The sequence below is a fragment of the Salmo trutta genome, chromosome 31 (genome assembly GCF_901001165.1).
Source record: "Salmo trutta chromosome 31, fSalTru1.1, whole genome shotgun sequence".
In the NCBI taxonomy this organism is placed as follows: Eukaryota; Metazoa; Chordata; class Actinopteri; order Salmoniformes; family Salmonidae; genus Salmo; species Salmo trutta.
In genome coordinates this window covers 3,684,614-3,703,184 of record NC_042987.1, presented here as the reverse complement: position 1 = coordinate 3,703,184, position 18,571 = coordinate 3,684,614, and the positions used below count along the sequence as shown (strand labels likewise).

The 18,571-nt window shown below is 43.1% G+C and overlaps 1 protein-coding gene across 1 annotated transcript; it reads left to right on the top strand.

Moving 5' to 3' along the window:
* The first annotated feature begins 320 nt into the window (after nucleotides 1–320).
* On the top strand, nucleotides 321–18,066 carry LOC115169359 (pre-mRNA-splicing factor 38B). The gene is made up of 6 exons (XM_029724904.1): nucleotides 321–820; nucleotides 1,493–1,561; nucleotides 11,793–11,944; nucleotides 14,043–14,103; nucleotides 16,608–16,825; nucleotides 16,930–18,066. The coding sequence occupies exons 1-6, from the start codon at nucleotides 596–598 to the stop codon at nucleotides 17,630–17,632; spliced, it is 1,428 nt and encodes a 475-aa protein (XP_029580764.1). The 5' UTR covers nucleotides 321–595; the 3' UTR covers nucleotides 17,633–18,066.
* Nucleotides 18,067–18,571: the final 505 nt, after the last annotated feature.

The window sequence follows — 18,571 nt, the reverse complement described above, 5'->3', positions numbered from 1 at the left end:
ATTAGAAATTCAGGGTTAGTTAAGAGAATAATATAGTGGTATAAATCAGTGGAGGCTGCTGAGGGGAGAATGGCTCATAATAATGGCTGGAACGGAGTATATGGAATGGCATCAAACCATGTGTACCATTCCACTGATTCCGCTCCAGCCATTACCATTACCACCAATTAAAGGTGTCACAACGTCCTGCGGTATGGATCGAGTAGGTCGTGACCGGCCTCACACTCCAGTACAGTAGGTGGCGATGTAAGCAGCTGTCAGTTGGTTGCGATCCGGCAATAAAAGCTTAAAGAAGAAGAAGCACGTCGTTCGTTTGTCATTGCGTTTTACGGTCTTTTACTGGCAGCGGCTGTTACGCGCACATTTCTTGTCGAAGACTCACGGCTAGCCAGACATATAGTTATAGAAAGTAGGGTTTGGCGGTTTAAAATCGGACGCTAGGTTATTGTAGAGAATAGTTTATTTACGGTGACTATTGAAGGTTTCATATCGCGTTTTAATGGCGTTATAGTCAGAAGCATCTATTGTGTAAGAAAGCTAACGTTAGCGGCTAACTTCCCGCATTGTTGAATCGACAGCGTGGGATCCTCGCATTATGGCCAACAACACTGTCGCTGGAAACCAGCAACAACCACAGGCCGTGAGCAAGATTGGCCCTAACGCTGGAAAACATGGCAACAACTTGCCTCTCTGGGGCAACGAAAAGACTATGAACTTGAACCCTATGGTTCTCACCAACGTGCTCTCATCTCCATATTTCAAAGTTCAGCTGTATGAATTGAAAACCTACCATGAGGTGGTGGATGAGATCTATTTCAAGGTAACGTCGAGACCCATGCTACAAGGCTGGCTAAGGTTAGCTAGCTTTGATAATGTAGCTAACGTTAGCTAGCTAACTTTAGTTAGCTTCATAGCTAGCTGTTTGAATCAAGAATTGAGGAAATGGCTAGCTAAATTATTAATTGGCAGGTAATGTTAACTAACTTCTGCCTACCTTAGTTACATACTGACACATTAAAACAATCTCAATGTTAATTCCACGGCTAAACGGACACTCGTTCCTGTTTTGTTTACACATTTGAGCGGTTTGCTAAGGTTAGTTAGTTATAGCTATATTTAGCTAGTTAACAATCCCAGTTGTGGTGGTTTCCTATAGTTAAGTCGACTGCTGATAATTGGGAATATTGTGTTGGAAGTAACGTTAAAGTAGTTAACTAAACTTTCTAGACAAACCTAGCTTACGTTAGCGAGACTGACTATCCAAATATCTAACGTTAGGTTACATAACACTAGCTAGTTATCTTCAAGTTATGTGGACTAGTGAGCGGTAATAATTGCATGACCATACAACGCAACGTCATCAACATATTTTCATGTTGTGAGATTTGTCACTTATGGCTTAACTTTAACTTTGAGGCAGCCAGCAAATGATGTAGCCAACGCCACAACGTGATTTTTGCATCATTGGGTCACCATGTTATTTTCTCCCTAGGTTACTCACGTTGAGCCCTGGGAGAAAGGCAGTAGGAAGACTGCAGGGCAGACTGGAATGTGCGGAGGGGTAAGTTAGAAAGTACGTGCCTTTTGCCTTCCCGTGTTTCTATCTCCCAGGTTGTTTCAGCGTCTGCAGCTGAGCGTAAAATCCATGCAAGTTCCATCCTGACCAGAGAAGCTAGTCTCTGCCAACTCGTGTTCATAAGTGCATCACATGCAGTCAAGTCCAAACTTATCCAGTTTCCGAGCAGGTCACGGGTGCACCTCAGCCACGCTCAAGGTCCTAAACGATATCATAACCGCCATTGATAAAAGACAGTATTGTGCAGCCGTCTTCATTGACCTGGCCAAGGCTTTCGACTCAATCACCGCATTCTTATCGGCAGACTCAACAGCCTTGGTTTCTCTAATGACTACCTCGCCTGGTTCACTAACTGCTTCTCCGAGTTCATTGTGTCAAATCAGAGGGCCTGTTGTCCGGACCTCTGGCAGTCTCTATGGGGGTGACACAGGGTTCAATTCTCGGGCTGACTCTGTTCTCTATATATATCAATGATGTCGCTCTTGCTGCGGGTGATTTTTCTGATCCACCTCTACGTACCTCTTCTGTATACATCGGGCCCTTCTTTGGACACTGTGTTAACAAACCTCCAAACGAGCTACAATGCCATACAACACTCCTTCCGTGGCCTGCTCTTAAATGCTAGTAAAACTGAATGCATGCTCTTCAACCAATCGCTGCCCCCGCCCGACTAGCATCACTACTCTGGACGGATCTGACTTGCATTTATGTGGACAACTATAAATGCCTAGGTGTCTGGCTAGACTGTAAACTCTCCTTCCAGACTCAGATTAAGCATCTCCAATCCAAAATTAAATCTAGAATCGGCTTCCTAGTTCGCAACAAAGCCTCCTTCACTCGTGCTGCCAAACATACCCTCGTAAAACTGACTATCCTACCGATCCTTGACTTCGGCAAAGTCATTTACAAAATAGCCCCCAACACTCTACTCAGCAAACTGGATGTAGTCTATCACAGTGCCATCCGTTTTGTCACCAAAGCCCCATATGCTACCCACCACTGCGGTCTGTATGCTCTCGTTGGCTGGCCCTCGCTACATATTTGTCGCCAAACCCACTGGCTCCAGGTCATCTAAGTCTTTGCTAGGTAACGCTCCGTCTTCTCAGCTCACTGGTCACCATAACACCCACTCGTAGCACACGCTCCAGCAGGTATATTTTACTGGTCACCATAACACCCACCCGTAGCACGTGCTCCAGCAGGTATATTTCACTGGTCACCATAACACCCACTTGTAGCACGTGCTCCAGCAGGTATATTTCACTGGTCATCCCCAAAGCCAACACCTCTTGTCTGTTTTTTCTTCCTGTTCTCTGCTGCCAATGACTGGAACGAATTACAAAAATCACTGAAGTTGTATCTCCCTCACTAACTTTAAGCATCAGCTGTCAGAGCAGCTTACCAATCGTTGCAGCTGTACACAGCCCATCTGTAAATAGCCCATCCAACTACCTATCTCATCCCCATATTTGTTTTTGTTTTTCTGCTCTTTTGCACCAGTAATTTTACTTGCACATCCTCATCTGCACATCTATCACTCCAGTTAATTGCTCAATTGTAATTACTTTACCACTATGGCATATTTATTGCCTTACCTCCTTACTTCATTTGCATACACTGTATACATATTTTTCTATTGTTATTGACTGTATGTTTGTTTATCCCATGTGTAACTCTGTGGTTTTTGTCGCACTGCTTTGCTTTATCTTGGCCAGGTCGCAGTTGTAAATGAGAACTTGTTCTCAACTGGCCTACCTGGTTAAATAAAGGTGAAATAAAATAAAAACCTTTGGCCCCCTTGATAAAGATGAGCAAAAAAATATTATTAAATAAACATGTTATTAATACAATTGCTCAGAGATTTGGTTTAACAAGTAATCCCTTTTCCAAAAAAAAAAGATGGGGGTAAAAATTGAGACCCCTGTTTTCAAACCTTTCAATAACTCCCCTTGCCAGGATAACGGGACAGCCTTTTTCCAAAATGTTTTCTGAGATTGAAGAACACATTGGGAGGGATCTTCGACAATTCCTAAAAACAGAATATTTCCAGATCCTTAATATGCTTTGTCTGTGCTTATGGACTTCCCTCTTAAATTCAAACCACAGGTTTTCAACAGGGTTGAAGTCTTGAGACTAAGATGGCCATTGCAACTTGTCGATTTTTGTGGTCAGTTAACAATTTCTTTGTGGATGTGTGCTTGGGGTTATTGTATTGCTGGACAATCCACTTGAGGCCAAGTTTCAGGCTCCTGGCAGGGGCAACCAGGTTGTTGGCTAAAATATACTGCTACTGGGCAGAGTTAATGATGCCGTTGCCCTTAAGGGCCCCAGGACCAGCTAGTGCTGCGTTGCGGTAGGTTTATTATTAAAAATAATCATGGGTCAGGGCCTCCTGAGTGGCGCATTGGTGTTAGAGGAGTCACTACAGATCTGGGTTCGATCCCGGGCTGTGTCGCGACCAGGAGACCCATGATGCGATGCAAAATTGGCCCAGCGTCGTCCAGGTTAGGGGAGGGTTTGGCCGGCTGCGATGTCCTTGTCCCATCGCGCTCTGGCGACTCCTTGTGGCCACCGGGCACATGCAGGCTTACTTCGGTCGCCAGCTGTACGGTGTTTCCTCTGACTCAATGGTGCGGCTGGCTTTCGGGTTTAAGTGAGCAGTGTCGAAGCAGTGCGGCTTGTCGGGGTCGTGTTTCGTAGGATGCATGGCTCTCGAACTTCGCCTCTCCCGAGTCCGTACAGCATTGCAGCGATGGAACAAGACTGTAACTACCAATTGGATCACAAAATTGGGGAGAAAAAAGTTCAAATAAATACAAAAAATGGGTTTCGATTATTTGACCTTAAAATGATTTATGCTTTTAATGGAAATTCCAAAGCCACAAATAGTAAATTGCCAAAACGTAAAAAATATTCCATTGTCTGTCAGGTCCACATAGAAAAATAAGAATTTACTATGAAATAATAAAATATATTACTTAGTTTTATTTGACTTTTTAATTCCTTGGTCATCTGTGCTCAGGCAGTAACAGACAGACGACAATCTGTTCTCCCCATACTGTACTGTCTTTAGTCATCCTATTTAGCTAGACTGCCCAACTGTGCTGCAGAGCTGTCTGACAATCATTTGACTAGTTTTTGAAAGTAGACAGTTCATGAAAGTATGCCTTATCCTTCTCACATGTCGTTGTGTACATTTCCCTCTCATGCGGCGACGTATGCAGTCTATCTAACGTAACAGGTGTGAAAGGGGATACCTAGTCAGTTGCATAACTGAATGCATTCAACCAAAATGTCTTACGCATTTAATCCAACCCCTCTGAATCAGGGAGGTGCAGGGTCTTAGTTGACGTCCACGTCATCGGCGCCCAGTGAGCAGTTGTTGCTGGTTAACTGCCTTGCTCAAGATTTTTCCAACTTGCCGGCTCTGGGATTTTAACCAGCAACAACTGGCCCAACACAGTGTATCCAACTCGGGACCAGCCAGAAAAGAACAGGAGCAATGGATTGTGGTCATTGTAGTTATTTGCCACATTTCTACGCTAAACTAGTCTGATCCAACCATCCTCCTGCTGGCTGCAGATTCTGCCATTAAGTTGCCGGTAATATGTAAAACGTGGAATCTGCAACTTTTCTCATGTGGCATACCAATTTAATGTTTCTACCGATCTGCGTGCCAGTTATGGTTTTCATATGCACATTTTTGGAACAGCTTCATTTAATTTGTCTTGTATCTCAATCATTGTGATGTGGTTAATCAAAATTCTATCCAAATCAATATTAAAATGATACAAACCTAAAAAGTAACTTCTATTGCCAACTATGTAAAAGGGCCCACATAAAGTCAACAAATAAACATTGCAGCCTGTAGGTAGAAAATATCTGGATTAAAATAAATATCCTATAAATCACATAGGCATGGCCTGTCTGCCATGGACTTGAAACATTGTATCAATTATTAACTTGGGTCTTGCCAAAGCTCACTCGCAAACTAACTTCTGGGCCCTCCGTTTCCCAAGCCAGTGAGCTCGGCACAGACGCAGCTGTAGGCTATCAGGTAGGCCTATTTTTATGACATTTCCGCTGGATGAGATCATGCCATTTTTTTTTATCAAAGGAGAGCGAGCTGGAGAGATTTTTCAAATACATTTAGGAACTATTGTCATTTTCAATGGATGTAAAACAGAGCGCATGCTGGAGAGAGACTTGCGTTGTTGCGTCATTTCCCTTATTCTTGGGCTGTGCCATCCCTGCGTCCTCCGCAATGGATTAATCTCAGCCTACGCAATGGATTAGTCTCAGCCTACGCAATGGATTAGTCTCAGCCTACGCAATGGATTAGTCTCAGCCTACGCAATGGATTAGTTCACTGAGATGGGTGCGAATTAGACTGCTGTCTCGAGTGCCGTAAATTTATATTTGCTACTGCTCGACAAAAAAGATCTGTCATCCAACAGCCTAACGACCAAACAATTGACCAGTTGACTAATTGGGGTAAGCCCTAAATTGAACCAAAGCCGGTCAATTAGTTAACTAACCTAAATTCCCTCAGCACTAGTGGAAACAAAATTGCCCCAGCAGTTTTGAATGGGACTATTGTTGGCACCCGTGCTAAAGATGATTTTTAAAATACGATATAAAATAAATTCAGCATAGCTATATTGTATGCTAAAAAATTGGGCAATTTAACCTAATACAATTGCTCAGAATAAGGTTTTGTTTAACAAGTAATGCCATTTTCTCCTCAAAGGGTGAAAATTATTGTCACCCCTATTTTCACTAACTCACCTTTTGAGGATAATGGCACTGAGCTTTTTTAAAAATGTTTTATGAGTTTGGAGAACACATTGGGAGGGATCTTAAACCATTCCTTCATACATAATCTTTCATTGATATCATTTGTCTGTGCCTATGGACTCTTCAATTAAAACCACAGGTTTTCAACAGGGTTGAAGTCTGGAGACAGATGGCCACTGCAAAATGTTGATTGTTGTCAATGAATATGGATGTAACTATTCACCCGATACGCATCAAGTATGAATGTCCTAACCTCTGCAGGGGCCGTGTCACAGTAAATGCTGCATGGCACAAGGCACTTCTTTCTCCAGAATGCACTCCTGCCAATTTGTGCAAATTCGTTGTTTCATAATTTAATTGTGTGAATTGTTTACGTTTGTTAGTGTATATCAATTTCCCTTTACATACATCACCAGTAGTACATTTACCCTTCATTTCTAATCTACAGTTGTGGCCAAAAGTTTTGAGAATGACACAAATATTAATTTCCACAAAGTTTGCTGCTTCAGTATCTTTAGATATTTTTGTCAGATGTTACTATGGAATACTGAAGTATAATTACAAGCATTTCATAAGTGTCAAAGGCTTTTATTGACAATTACATGGAGTAGATGCAAAGAGTCAATATTTGCAGTGTTGACCCTTCTTTTTCAAGACCTCTGCAATCCGCCCTGGTATGCTGTCAATTAACTTCTGGGCCACATCCTGACTGATGGCAGCCCATTCTTGCATAATCAATGCTTGTAATTTTGTCAGACTTTGTGGGTTTTTGTTTGTCCACCCGCCTCATGAGGATTGACCAAGTTCTCAATGGGATTAAGGTCTGGGGAGTTTCCTGGCCATGGAGTTTCCTGGCAAAATATCGATATTTTGTTCCCCGAGCCACTTAGTTATCACTTTTGCCTTATGGCAAGGTGCTCCATCATGCTGGAAAAGGCATTGTTCGTCACCAAACTGTTCCTGGATGGTTGGGAGAAGTTGCTCTCGAGGATGTGTTGGTACCATTCTTTATTCATGTCTGTGTTCTTAGGCAAAATTGTGAGTGAGCCCCCTCCCTTGGCTGAGAAGCAACCCCACACATGGTCTCAGGATGCTTTACTGTTGGCATAACACAGGACTGATGCACTCACACCTGCCTGCTGCCATTCCCGAGCAAGTGCTGTACTGGTGGTGCCCCAATCCCGCAGCTGAATCAACTTTAGGAGACGGTCCTGGCGCATGCTGGACTTTCTTGGGCACCCTGAAGCCTTCTTCACAACAATTGAACCACTGTTCCTGATGATCCGATAAATGGTTGATTTAGGTGCAATCTTACTGGCAGCAATATCCTTGCCTGTGAAGTCATTTTTGTGGAAAGCAATGATGACGGCACGTGTTTCCTTGCAAGTAACCATGTTTGACAGAGGAAGAACAATGATTCCAAGCACCACCCTCCTTGTGAAGCTTCCAGTCTGTTATTCGAACTCAATCAGCATGACAGAGTGATCTCCAGCCTTGTCCTCATCAACACTCACACCTGTGATAACGAGAGAATCACTGACATGTCAGCTGGTCCTTTTGTGGCAGGGCTGAAATGCAGTGGAAATGTTTTTTGGGGATTCAGTTCATTTGCATGGCAAAGAGGGACTTTGCAATTAATTGCAATTCATCTGATCACTCTTCATAACATTCTGGAGTATCTGCAAATTGCCATCATACAAACTGAGGCAGTAGACTTCGTGAAAATGTATATTCGTGTCATTCTCAACTTTTGACCACGACTGTACAGTGTTTGGTTATGTTAATTTCTGTTAATGCATTCAATATATAATTCCCTCTTACCGTATTCATTGTCGGAGTGGACACATTGTTTGCAAGTGCGCACAACTTATGCAACACTTGTGAGAAACAAGTTTTGATTTATTTCATTCCATTTACGAGTTTTGTCAATTTAATCAATGTCTCCTGTCTGGAGAGCTCCTGTCAATGTTGAGTAAGGACGCGCACCTGATTACGCTTAGAAGTAGGCCCATAAGCTTCCTGGCCTGAGCACAAATGTAGGCATATAAATTTGCCCATTTGGGGCTCTGATTGTATTTCTGATTGGCTAATGAGCTGTGGAGCTTCTCAAAGTAATGTTTTCTTCACCTCAAAGAGCTATCAAACTAAATCTATTTTTACATCAACTGAGAATGACAATAGTTCCTCAATGTATTAGAAAAATCTTTCCAGTTCTCTCCCTTTTGATAACCACTGTGTTAACCTCTATCGTCCCACCTACTCAACAGCCAGTGGAATCCCGTGGCGCGATATTCAAATACCTTAGAAATGCTATTACTTCAATTTCTCAAACATATGACTATTTTACACCATTTTAAAGACAATACTCTCGTTAATCTAACCACACTGTCCGATTTCAAAAAGGCTTTACAACGAAAGCAAAACATTAGATTATGTCAGCAGAGTACCCAGCCAGAAATAATCACACACCCATTTTTCAAGCTAGCATATGTCACAAACCAAAACCACAGCTAAATGCAGCACTAACCTTTGATGATCTTCATCAGATGACACTCCTAGGACATTATGTTATACAATACATGCATGTTTTGTTCAATCAAGTTCATATTTATATCAAAAGCCAGCTTTTAACATTAGCATGTGACTAGCATTCCCACCGAACACTTCCGGTGAATTTACTAAATTACTCACGATAAACGTTCACAAAAAACATAATTATTTTAAGAATTATAGATACAGAACTCCTTTATGCAATCGTGGTGTCCGATTTTAAAATAGCTTTTCGGTGAAAGCACATTTTGCAATATTCTGAGTAGATAGCCAGGCCATCACAGGCTAGCTATTTTGACACCCACCAAGTGTGGTACTCACCAAACTCAGAATTACTATTAGAAAAATTGGATTACCTTTGCTGTTCTTCGTCAGAATGCACTCCCAGGTCTTCTACTTCAATAACAAATGTTGGTTTGGTTCCAAATAATCCATAGTTATATCCAAATAGCGGCGTTTTGTTCGTGCGTTCAAGACACTATCCGAAGGGTGACGCGCCCGACGCGTTTCGTGACAAAAAAATTCAAAATATTCCATTACCGTACTTCGAAGCATGTCAAACGCTGTTTAAAATCAATTTTTATGCGATTTTTCTCGTAAAAAAGCGATAATATTCCGACCGGGAAACCCTGTTTTCGTTCAAAGACAAAAAAAATAAAAACATGGTGTCGGCTCGTGCTCGCGCCTCATTCTCATTGTTCTCAGATCGACCACTATCCAAATGCGCTACTGTTTTTCAGCCATGGCCTGCAAAGTCACTATTCATCGTTCTGGCGCCTTCTGAGAGCCTATGGGAGCGTTAGAAAATGTCACGTTATGCCAGAGATCCCCTGTTTTGGTTAGAGATGATCAAGAAGGCCAAGAAATGGTCAGAGAGAGCGCTTCCTGTTTGGAATCTTCTCAGGTTTTGGCCTGCTAAATGATTTCTGTTATACTCACAGACACCATTCAAACAGCTTTAGAAACTTTAGGGTGTTTTCTATCCAAATCAAACAATTATATGCATATTCTAGTTACTGGGCAGGAGTAGTAACCAGATTAAATCGGGTACGTTTTTTATCCGGCCGTGCAAATACTGCCCCCTATCCCCAACAGGTTAAAGGGAACAATGCCATGCTCTGGTCCAGTGGAAACTTCATTAAAATAGGCCTACCTGATTACTACTTATTCAGTGCTTGATTTGGACTGAAATAGGTTTGGGTGCTGGTACTGTTTATTTTTAGGTGCAGGAGCTCCACTATATTCTGTAAGAGGAACAGGAGCTCAAGCAGTAGAGAATGTGAGGTGTCGGGTACTCCGCTCCGGTGAGCTCCTGCCCAAGTCAAGCACTACTTCTTATCCCTTGCACAAATAGCCTACAGCTGTCTGTCCCAAGCTCACTGGCGCAGGAAAGTCTGAGTGCCCAGAATATTTTATACAATTTCGCTAGCTGCAGCTTCTGACCAGACCCAAATTAGTAGTTGATACAATGTTTCAAGTTCGTTGCAGACAGGCCATGAATGTGTTTGTTAAAAAATACCAAAACAAATACATCAAACCCAATTGCATCAATTCGTTCCCCTAATCCAACCGTATCATATCGGTGCCCATGTATCTAGATGGGTATTGAATCATTCATAAATGGAGAGCTGCACATCCCTATCAATTAACCACTTAGTGGATTTTCATGTGTGCTTGGGATTTTTTTGTCTTTTTTTTTGGAAGATTCACTTGTGACCAAGTTTCAGCCTCTTGGCAGAAGCAACCAGGTTTTTGATTAAAATAGCCCCATACGATCAAAACTCCACCACCATATTTTACAGGTTTTGGGGTCTTTTCTGCACATCTTTCGATGCCAACACCCCAACACTGGTGTGCGTGGCCAAAGAGCTGCCTTTTCATGTCATCCAACAAATGTTAACTGGAGTTTGCTAAACTGCATTGGGACTTGGATTGGATCTGGTGCTTTTGCCAGATGACATGAAAATTGAGCTCTTTGGCCACGCACACCAGTAGTGGGTTTGGCGTTGAAAGAAAGATGCATATGAAGAAAATAACCCCATACCTACTGTAACATATGGTGGTGGATCTTTGATCATATGGGGCTATTTTGTTTGCACTGGTCCTAGAGCCCTTGTTAATGTCAACGGCATCATTACATTTTTGGCCAAAAACCTGGTTGCCTCTGCCAGGAGGTTGAAACTTGGCAGCAAATTGATCATCCAGAAATCTGGATCTGGAAAGATTCTGTATGGAAGAATGATCAAAGATCCCTCCCAATGTGTTCTCCAATCTCATAAAACATTTCAACAAAGCTGTGCAGTTATCCTGGCAAGGTGAGCTTTTGAATGGTATTGAAACTGGGGTGCCAATCTGTTTCTATTTAATGGTAATAGTAGAAAATATAATCTCCCAATATTTTGGGTGCATATAAAATAGCTCTATTTTAATTTATTTTATATATTTTTTTGTAGTTCCTCATCTTTATCAAGGGGGTCAATAATTTCACCTGGCTACATTTACATATCAAAAGTCAGAGCTTGAAAGTTGGCTGCTAGAAATATTACAATGAAAACATACTTTTAATCTGCATAGTTCAAGACATGGCATATGGAGGTGTAGTGAGATACCCAATGGGATGGGGCTGTGAGCATGCGGGTCTGGGCAGATATGAGATGTAGTCATTGTTGGTGTGCGTCTTTGTATATGGAGTGGGGGGGGGGGGGCAAGTATGTAGTTGACAAATGCAGTTGAACGCAAGCAACACACTTAACTGTGGAGTAGGGCTGCGTTAAACTGATTGTGGTTCACCCCAAAACTTACAGGTCGACTTGAGATGTTAAGGTGGTCCCAAAAAGAACATGTCTGACTCATGAACCTCTGTCCTCAGGTGCGGGGAGTCGGGACTGGCGGCATTGTGTCCACAGCCTTCTGCCTGCTCTATAAACTGTTTACCATCAAGATGACCCGTAAACAGGTGATGGGACTGATCACTCACAACGACTCACCCTACATCAGAGCACTTGGCTTTATGTACATAAGGTACAATTCTGTTTTAATGTTGGTTTGTCATATTTATTTGCACAGAAGGATAGGACCCATTGGACCTATTTATGGCTGCAAATACATTTCAATCACCCTACCTTAGTGTTGCAACCTGTTTGTGAAACGCTCAGCAGTCATTTTGCGGTGTTTAGTTGCATGCATAGACTTAAACATCGCGTCATTGTATCTGTTCCATTATGGCTTCTGTGAGGCCATCCCCACTTTGATGAAGTCAATTTTCTTCTACTTCTATGAGTTGGCAAACAAACTGAACGGGTGCCCACTGCCACCTAGAGTGTAGTATTTGAACAGGTATAATGCCAATGTTGGTCATTTACTCTCCCTGAAATGGGAAATGTGTCTTTGCCATAGATGAATAGGGCAAAATACTTATAGCATTTTCTGACAGCCGACATTAACACTTTGGCGCCAGTTGAGTAGCTGTATAAACCACGCCCCTCTGTAAACATACCTTTTAGGATGATGGTTCCAAGGCAGTACTTATTTAAATAAGAGAATAAGGTGTATATATATCACACTATTAAAATTACAGTTGGGATGATAGTCCCTTAATAATCCTGCCTCCTGAAGCCACATGTTTGACATGGGGGAGGGGACCAGTAACTTTATATTTTAGCAATGAATGTAGAAGCGGTAGTTATTTTTCATACTTTGATCTGTGTTTATCCAAATGTCATCAAATTACATGAAAAACATGATTATGACTGTTCATGACCTTTAACCCTGAGCCTACAATTTCTGTGCCCCGCTGAAATTCGAATTAACATAATAAAAAAATCCTCAGTCTGTTTAAGCTAGTGATATCGTCTCAATCCACAGCATCCGCCAATATCGCCCTTCTGCATCTGCTGTGAAAGGTGGCAAAGCTCGAGCAGTGTTTGTCAGACCAATCGGTCTTCTCACAAAAACCTATAACGTCCGACCGGTTTGGCCTACAAAGTATTATGACTAGTCTATTGAAAGAAGAGACCGTTTTGCTCTAGGAGTGCTCACAAGACTCGTCTGAAGTCGGCACAGCCTCTTTTACCAACTTCTGTCTTCAGCGTCCGAACGGTTTGGGAGACACTAATATGACCCCTATGTGGACAGCTGATACTTTCACAAACACATGGTGTTCACCGTTTTGCTCTAGGATGCCCACAAACCTTAGCAAGCCTTGAGTCGTCTGAAGGTCACCGGTACCAGGAAAAAAATAAAAAGTTTAGTGCCTAAAGAGGATAAATACATGTAAAAAAAAATATTTACATCTACTCATTCATGGGTTTTTCTTTTTACTATTTTCTACACTGTAGAATAATAGTGAAGACATCAAAACTATGAAATAACACATATGGAATCATGTAGTAACCAAAAGTGTTAAACAAATCAAATTAGATTTTAGATTTGATATTCTTCATATAGCCATCCTTTGCCTTGACAGCTTTGCACACTCTTGGCATTCTCTCAACCAGCTTTGAGGTAGTCATCTGGAATGCATTTGAAGGAACCGGTGTACCTTGTTAAAAGTTAAGTAGTGGAATTTATTTCCTTAATGCATTTGAGCCAATCAGTTGTGTTGTGACAAGGTAGGGGTGGTATGCAAAAGATGGATAAAAATCTGACCCTGAGCAAGGCCGTTAACCCACTGTTCACCGGGCGCCGATGACGTGGATGTTGATTAAGGCAGGGTAAAATGCGGAAGACACATTTCAGTTGAATGCTTTGTTGTGCAACTGACCAAGTGTCCCCCTTTCTCTTACCTGTCCTTTCCTGGAATGGTGAGTTACTTTTGATAAAATCTGATTCACATACAACACTATATAGTTATCGAAAAGGAGGACCAAGGCACTCTTCATGTAATTAAAATGCCTTTATTTGTATGGCATGTACATCTTATTGATGACCAATTTACTCCTTTTACCAAAGAGCACCTTCTGTCTACCAAAACCTACTATTGTGTACCTTAGCAGTAATTCCCTTCTCCCTTTTTTCTATCTAGTTTTAGATGGTTAACAGGCGGTAGTCCAAGACATGGACATGTGTTCTTCAATGGGATGTTCATAATTAGATGCTCATGGTGTGTTTGTTTATCCAGATACACCCAGCCCCCTGCAGACCTGGTGGACTGGTATGATGGTTTCATGGATGATGAGGAGGTATGTCCACACGGGTAATACTTTCATGTTTCTCTACCTTTCACTAACTAGTCTGGCATGATCCAAACTGTTGTCTCAGTTCTCCTCGTTGTGATGCTCAGAGCTGATTTTTCACCTTTGCATTCATTTGGCTTAATTGCCCCCTCCCCCCAGTCCCTCTCCCCAAAGTTGGGTAACTAGGTAATTCACTCTGCTGTGCTGCCTGTTTTTGTCAGGGTAAGTATATTTGACCGTAGTCAAATTCTGTTTACATCTGGGCATGCCTTAGTTATCAGGACTTATTGCACAAAACAAATTTACAAAACTTGACCACTACTCCGAAATGTATAACATGGTTCCTCCCTGGCCCCACCACTTCACAGATCAGTTCTTGTTTTGTAAAAAATTCAAATTACAATTTTATTAGAAAATATACCTTTAACACATCAATCCTTTGCTTTGTTTGTTTCTCTCTGACACACACACACACACACACACACACACACACACACGTCTACTTAGTTCAATTTAATAATTTCCTGGGGAGAATCTTGTTATAGATCTTCTCTGTGCACCTTCAATTGGCTGGATAGTGTTTGGCAGACTGTGCAACCAGGCCTACTTTCTTGTTCTGATGCAGTATTTTAACCTTACATCCTCTGACAACCTACCTAACTGGCTAATTCCCATGTTCTCTTCTTTAGATGCCCCTTGTGCAGCAGGTGAATTGGATAATGTATCTCTCAGCACTGTTGGTTTGCGTGTGTGAGTGCAAAACGGCTGTTCAGTTCTCTACCCATTCAAACCTGGTCTCTCTGTAGCTGGTGTGCACCTACCTACTTATCTACCTCCTCCACTCTGTACTTGCACTGTGACCAATGTCTCCCTGGACTGTCGAGGAAGGAGGAAGCACAACTCTTCTCTTGAAACCTTTCTTCACTGTCCACGGATCCATCTCCATTGTTTAAAGTCGTTTTCTCTCCTTGTTTCACCTCCACCTTTACTACTCATTTTAATGCTAGTGCAGATGGTGGATAAGAGAAGAGGAAGCCACTTTAGACTATTGAGGTGCACCCCAGGTTTTCTGTTATTTTGACAGCATACACAATATATACAAAAGTATGTGGACACCCCTTCAAATTAGTGGATTCGGCAATTTCAGCTACACCCGTTGCCGACGATATAAAATCGAGCACACCGCCATGCAATCTCCATAGACAAACATTGGCAGTAGAACGGCCCGTACTGAAGAGCTTAGTGACTTTCAACATGGTGCCGTCATAGGATACCACCTTTCCAACAAGTCAGTTCCTCACATTTCTGCCCTGCTAGAGCTGCCCCGGTCAACTGTAAGGGCTGTTATTTTGAAGTGGAAACATCTAAGAGCAACAATGGTTCAATGGCAAAGTGGTAGGCCACACAAGCTCACAGAAGCTGGAGTGGTGTAAAGCTCACCGCCATTGGACTCTGGGGCAGTGGAAACGGGTTTTCTGGGGTGACGAATCACACTTCACCGTCTGGCAGAAGAATCTGGTTTTGGCCGATACCAGGAGAACGCTACCTACCTGACTGCATAGTGCCAACTGTAACGTTTTTTTGGTGCTGTTTTTCATGGTTCAGACTAGGCCCCTTAGTGAAGGGAATCTTAACGCTACAGCATACAATGACATTCTTGACGGTTCTGTGCTTCCAACTTTGTGGCAACAGTTTGAAAGACCCTTTCCTATTTCAGCATGACAATGTCCATGTGCACAAAGGGAGGTCCATACAGAAATGGTTTGTCAAACGGTGTGGAAGTACTTGACTGGCCTGCTCAGAGCCCTGACCTCAACCCCATCGAACACCTTTGGGATTCATTTGAACACCGACAGCGGGTCAGGTCTAATCGCCCAACATCAGTGCCCGACCTCACTAATGCTCTTGTGACTGAATGGAAGCAAGTCCCCACAGCAATGTTCTAACATCTAGTGGAAGCCTTCCCAGAAGAGTGGAGGCTGTTATAGCAGCAATGGGGGGGGACCAACTCCATATTAATACCCATGACTTTGGAATTAAATGTTTGATGAGCAGGTGTCCACATACTTTTGGTGATGTAGTGTATCTTTAAGAGGGCTCAGTCTAAGTACAGACTCTTGAGGAGAGCCAGACAGATTAGATGACAGCAACTATTTTTCCATTTCCCTACTATTATTTCCTATAGTATCAGGCACTAAGCTACATTTTTATGCAAACACATGATAATGATTCATATGTGAGCATATTAAGCTAGATGAAAACAGAGGTGAAGGTTCAGTACATGGTCATCACAAATTATATTTTATTTCTAATTGAGTGATGGAGGCAAGTGTTAAAAACCAGGGACTAGAAAGATAATCCTGTAAATTGCTCTGGATAAGTGTCTGCTAAATGCCAAACATTTAAATGAAAAAATAAGATTCTAAATACAATCAATGCCTTTGGTACTTTTGTTTGCATCTGTGTCAATAAGGTTCTGAATACCCCACCCCCCCTCCCCATGTTCTCAGGAGCTGGATGTGAAGGCCGGAGGTGGCTGCGTAATGACCATCGGAGAGATGGTCCGGTCGTTCCTCACCAAGCTAGAGTGGTTCTCCACTCTCTTTCCACGCATCCCGGTGCCCGTGCAGAAGATGATCGACACGCAGATGAAGGCAAGGCCCCGGAAGGTTCCCGAGAAGGTAGAGGAGCCGGAGGAACCACCAACGGAGGGCCGTAGACGCTCCAGGTAGGAAATGGAGCGCAGCCATAACAGATAATTTTATGCTGATCACATCTGTCGGAGGGATTGTGACGTTAATGCAGCTGAAATGTTGGTTTGTTTCTGGTCAGGAGCCCCAGACGTACCCCGAGCCCCAGGAGGACTCCCAAACGGTCGAGGAGCCGGAGCCACCACCGCGAACGAGAGCGCCACGGCCCCAGCTTCGACCGCGAGCTGGAGAGGGAACGCGACCGCCAGAAGAAAGAGCGGGACTCTGGGGACGGGAAAGGAGGCGAGCGGGAGAGGCGCCGGTCCCGGAGCGCAGACTGTGCCCAGGAGCGCCGGGAACGTCGCAGGAGCTGCAGTGGGAGCCGGGAACGCAAGGGAGAGCGGAAAGACAGGGAGAAAGATGGGCAGGGGGGCATGGAGAATGACAGGAAGAAGGACAGGGAGTACCATAAAGATGGGGGCAGCGAGAGGGAGAGGTCCAAGGACAAGAGGAGCAAGGGAGAGGTGGAGGACAGGAGACAAAAAGAAGAGAGAGATGAGAGGAGGGGTCACAGGGAGGAGAGGAAGGCCAAGCGCTCCAGTCGGAGTGCAAGCAGGGAAAGGAGACACAAGGAGAAGTCCATAAAGCGACAAGTCCAAGAAGAGAGCAGAGGCAGGGCTGAGGTAGGGGAGAAGGAGAAGAGCAGGAAGAAGCAGTGCAGCCGGGAGGGGGAGCAGCGCTCGCACAAACACAGCCGCAGTAAAGAGCGGAGCCATCGGCCACGTGAGCCCAGCAACGGGAAAGACCACGGGGAGCGCAAAACGAGCCAGAGCACAGAGCGATGAGTGCGAACTAGTGCTGAGCCCCCCTAGCGCAATTCACAACTCTCCCTCCATCCTTTCTCTTCCTTACATTTTTTTACTTGATCATGTAGTCTGTCACTTGTTTAAAAAAAAAACAAAAAAAAACGTTAGCACAAAACCACCGGGACTTGTCTTTGGCCAACGTAACTTTGTGTAGATCTTTCTCTCTGCCTTATCATCCCTTTCTAGACCAGCGTTACTCTTCTCTCTACTGTAGTAATTTCAATCTTTATTGTACTTTGTTTTTGTGTCTGGAAAGTTCCAAATTGCTTTGTACATATGGGTCTGAGAATGTTTTAAATCCTACAGAGCAACCTCCAAAGGGGAATTTGTACTCCGCACAGAACCGTGCTGTATTTGGTCAATTGCTCTGTTGCATTTTGTTTTCTAATAAAACTACTTTTATGGAAGGAGAATTCTGATTGTAGTTTTGTTGATACTGTAATTCCTAACGCAGACCACTACAAATCTAACAGGCTTCACTGTGCAGTAAACATCACTTCTCCACTCTTCCTGTTTGTACCACTGCTCAAACATTACAACATACAAACCCGTTGAGCTATTGGAAAGGTGCTGAATCAATCGGAACCATTGGCAACATTTTAATGTGTGGGTGAGTTTCTGACACGATCTCAGTTAAGCAATTACTCAGTACGTCCAAATGTAGTAATTACCCTGACTACACGTTATGAAGAGCGCCATAACCCATTGTTGTGCATCGTCCCAGTCAGAAATACTGTTTAAGTACTATATCAATGAAAGGGGATTATCCGAGCAACTTAATTCGTATATTTTTGTGTTTGAACAGAATGAAACAAGGCAATCGGGAACATGTCGTCCCCCACGAATGATGCAGCGCTCCCCTTTGTGCCTATTGCGATCACGTGACTAACACGTTTCAGTTGTGTGACCACAGATTAT

Coding starts and splice junctions, on each gene's coding strand:
- LOC115169359 (XM_029724904.1), top strand. CDS start 596: ATGGCCAACAACACTGTCGCTGGAAACCAGCAACAACCACAGGCCGTG. Junction 821..1,492: donor TGGATGAGATCTATTTCAAG/GTAACGTCGAGA, acceptor TTTTCTCCCTAG/GTTACTCACGTTGAGCCCTG. Junction 1,562..11,792: donor AGACTGGAATGTGCGGAGGG/GTAAGTTAGAAA, acceptor CTCTGTCCTCAG/GTGCGGGGAGTCGGGACTGG.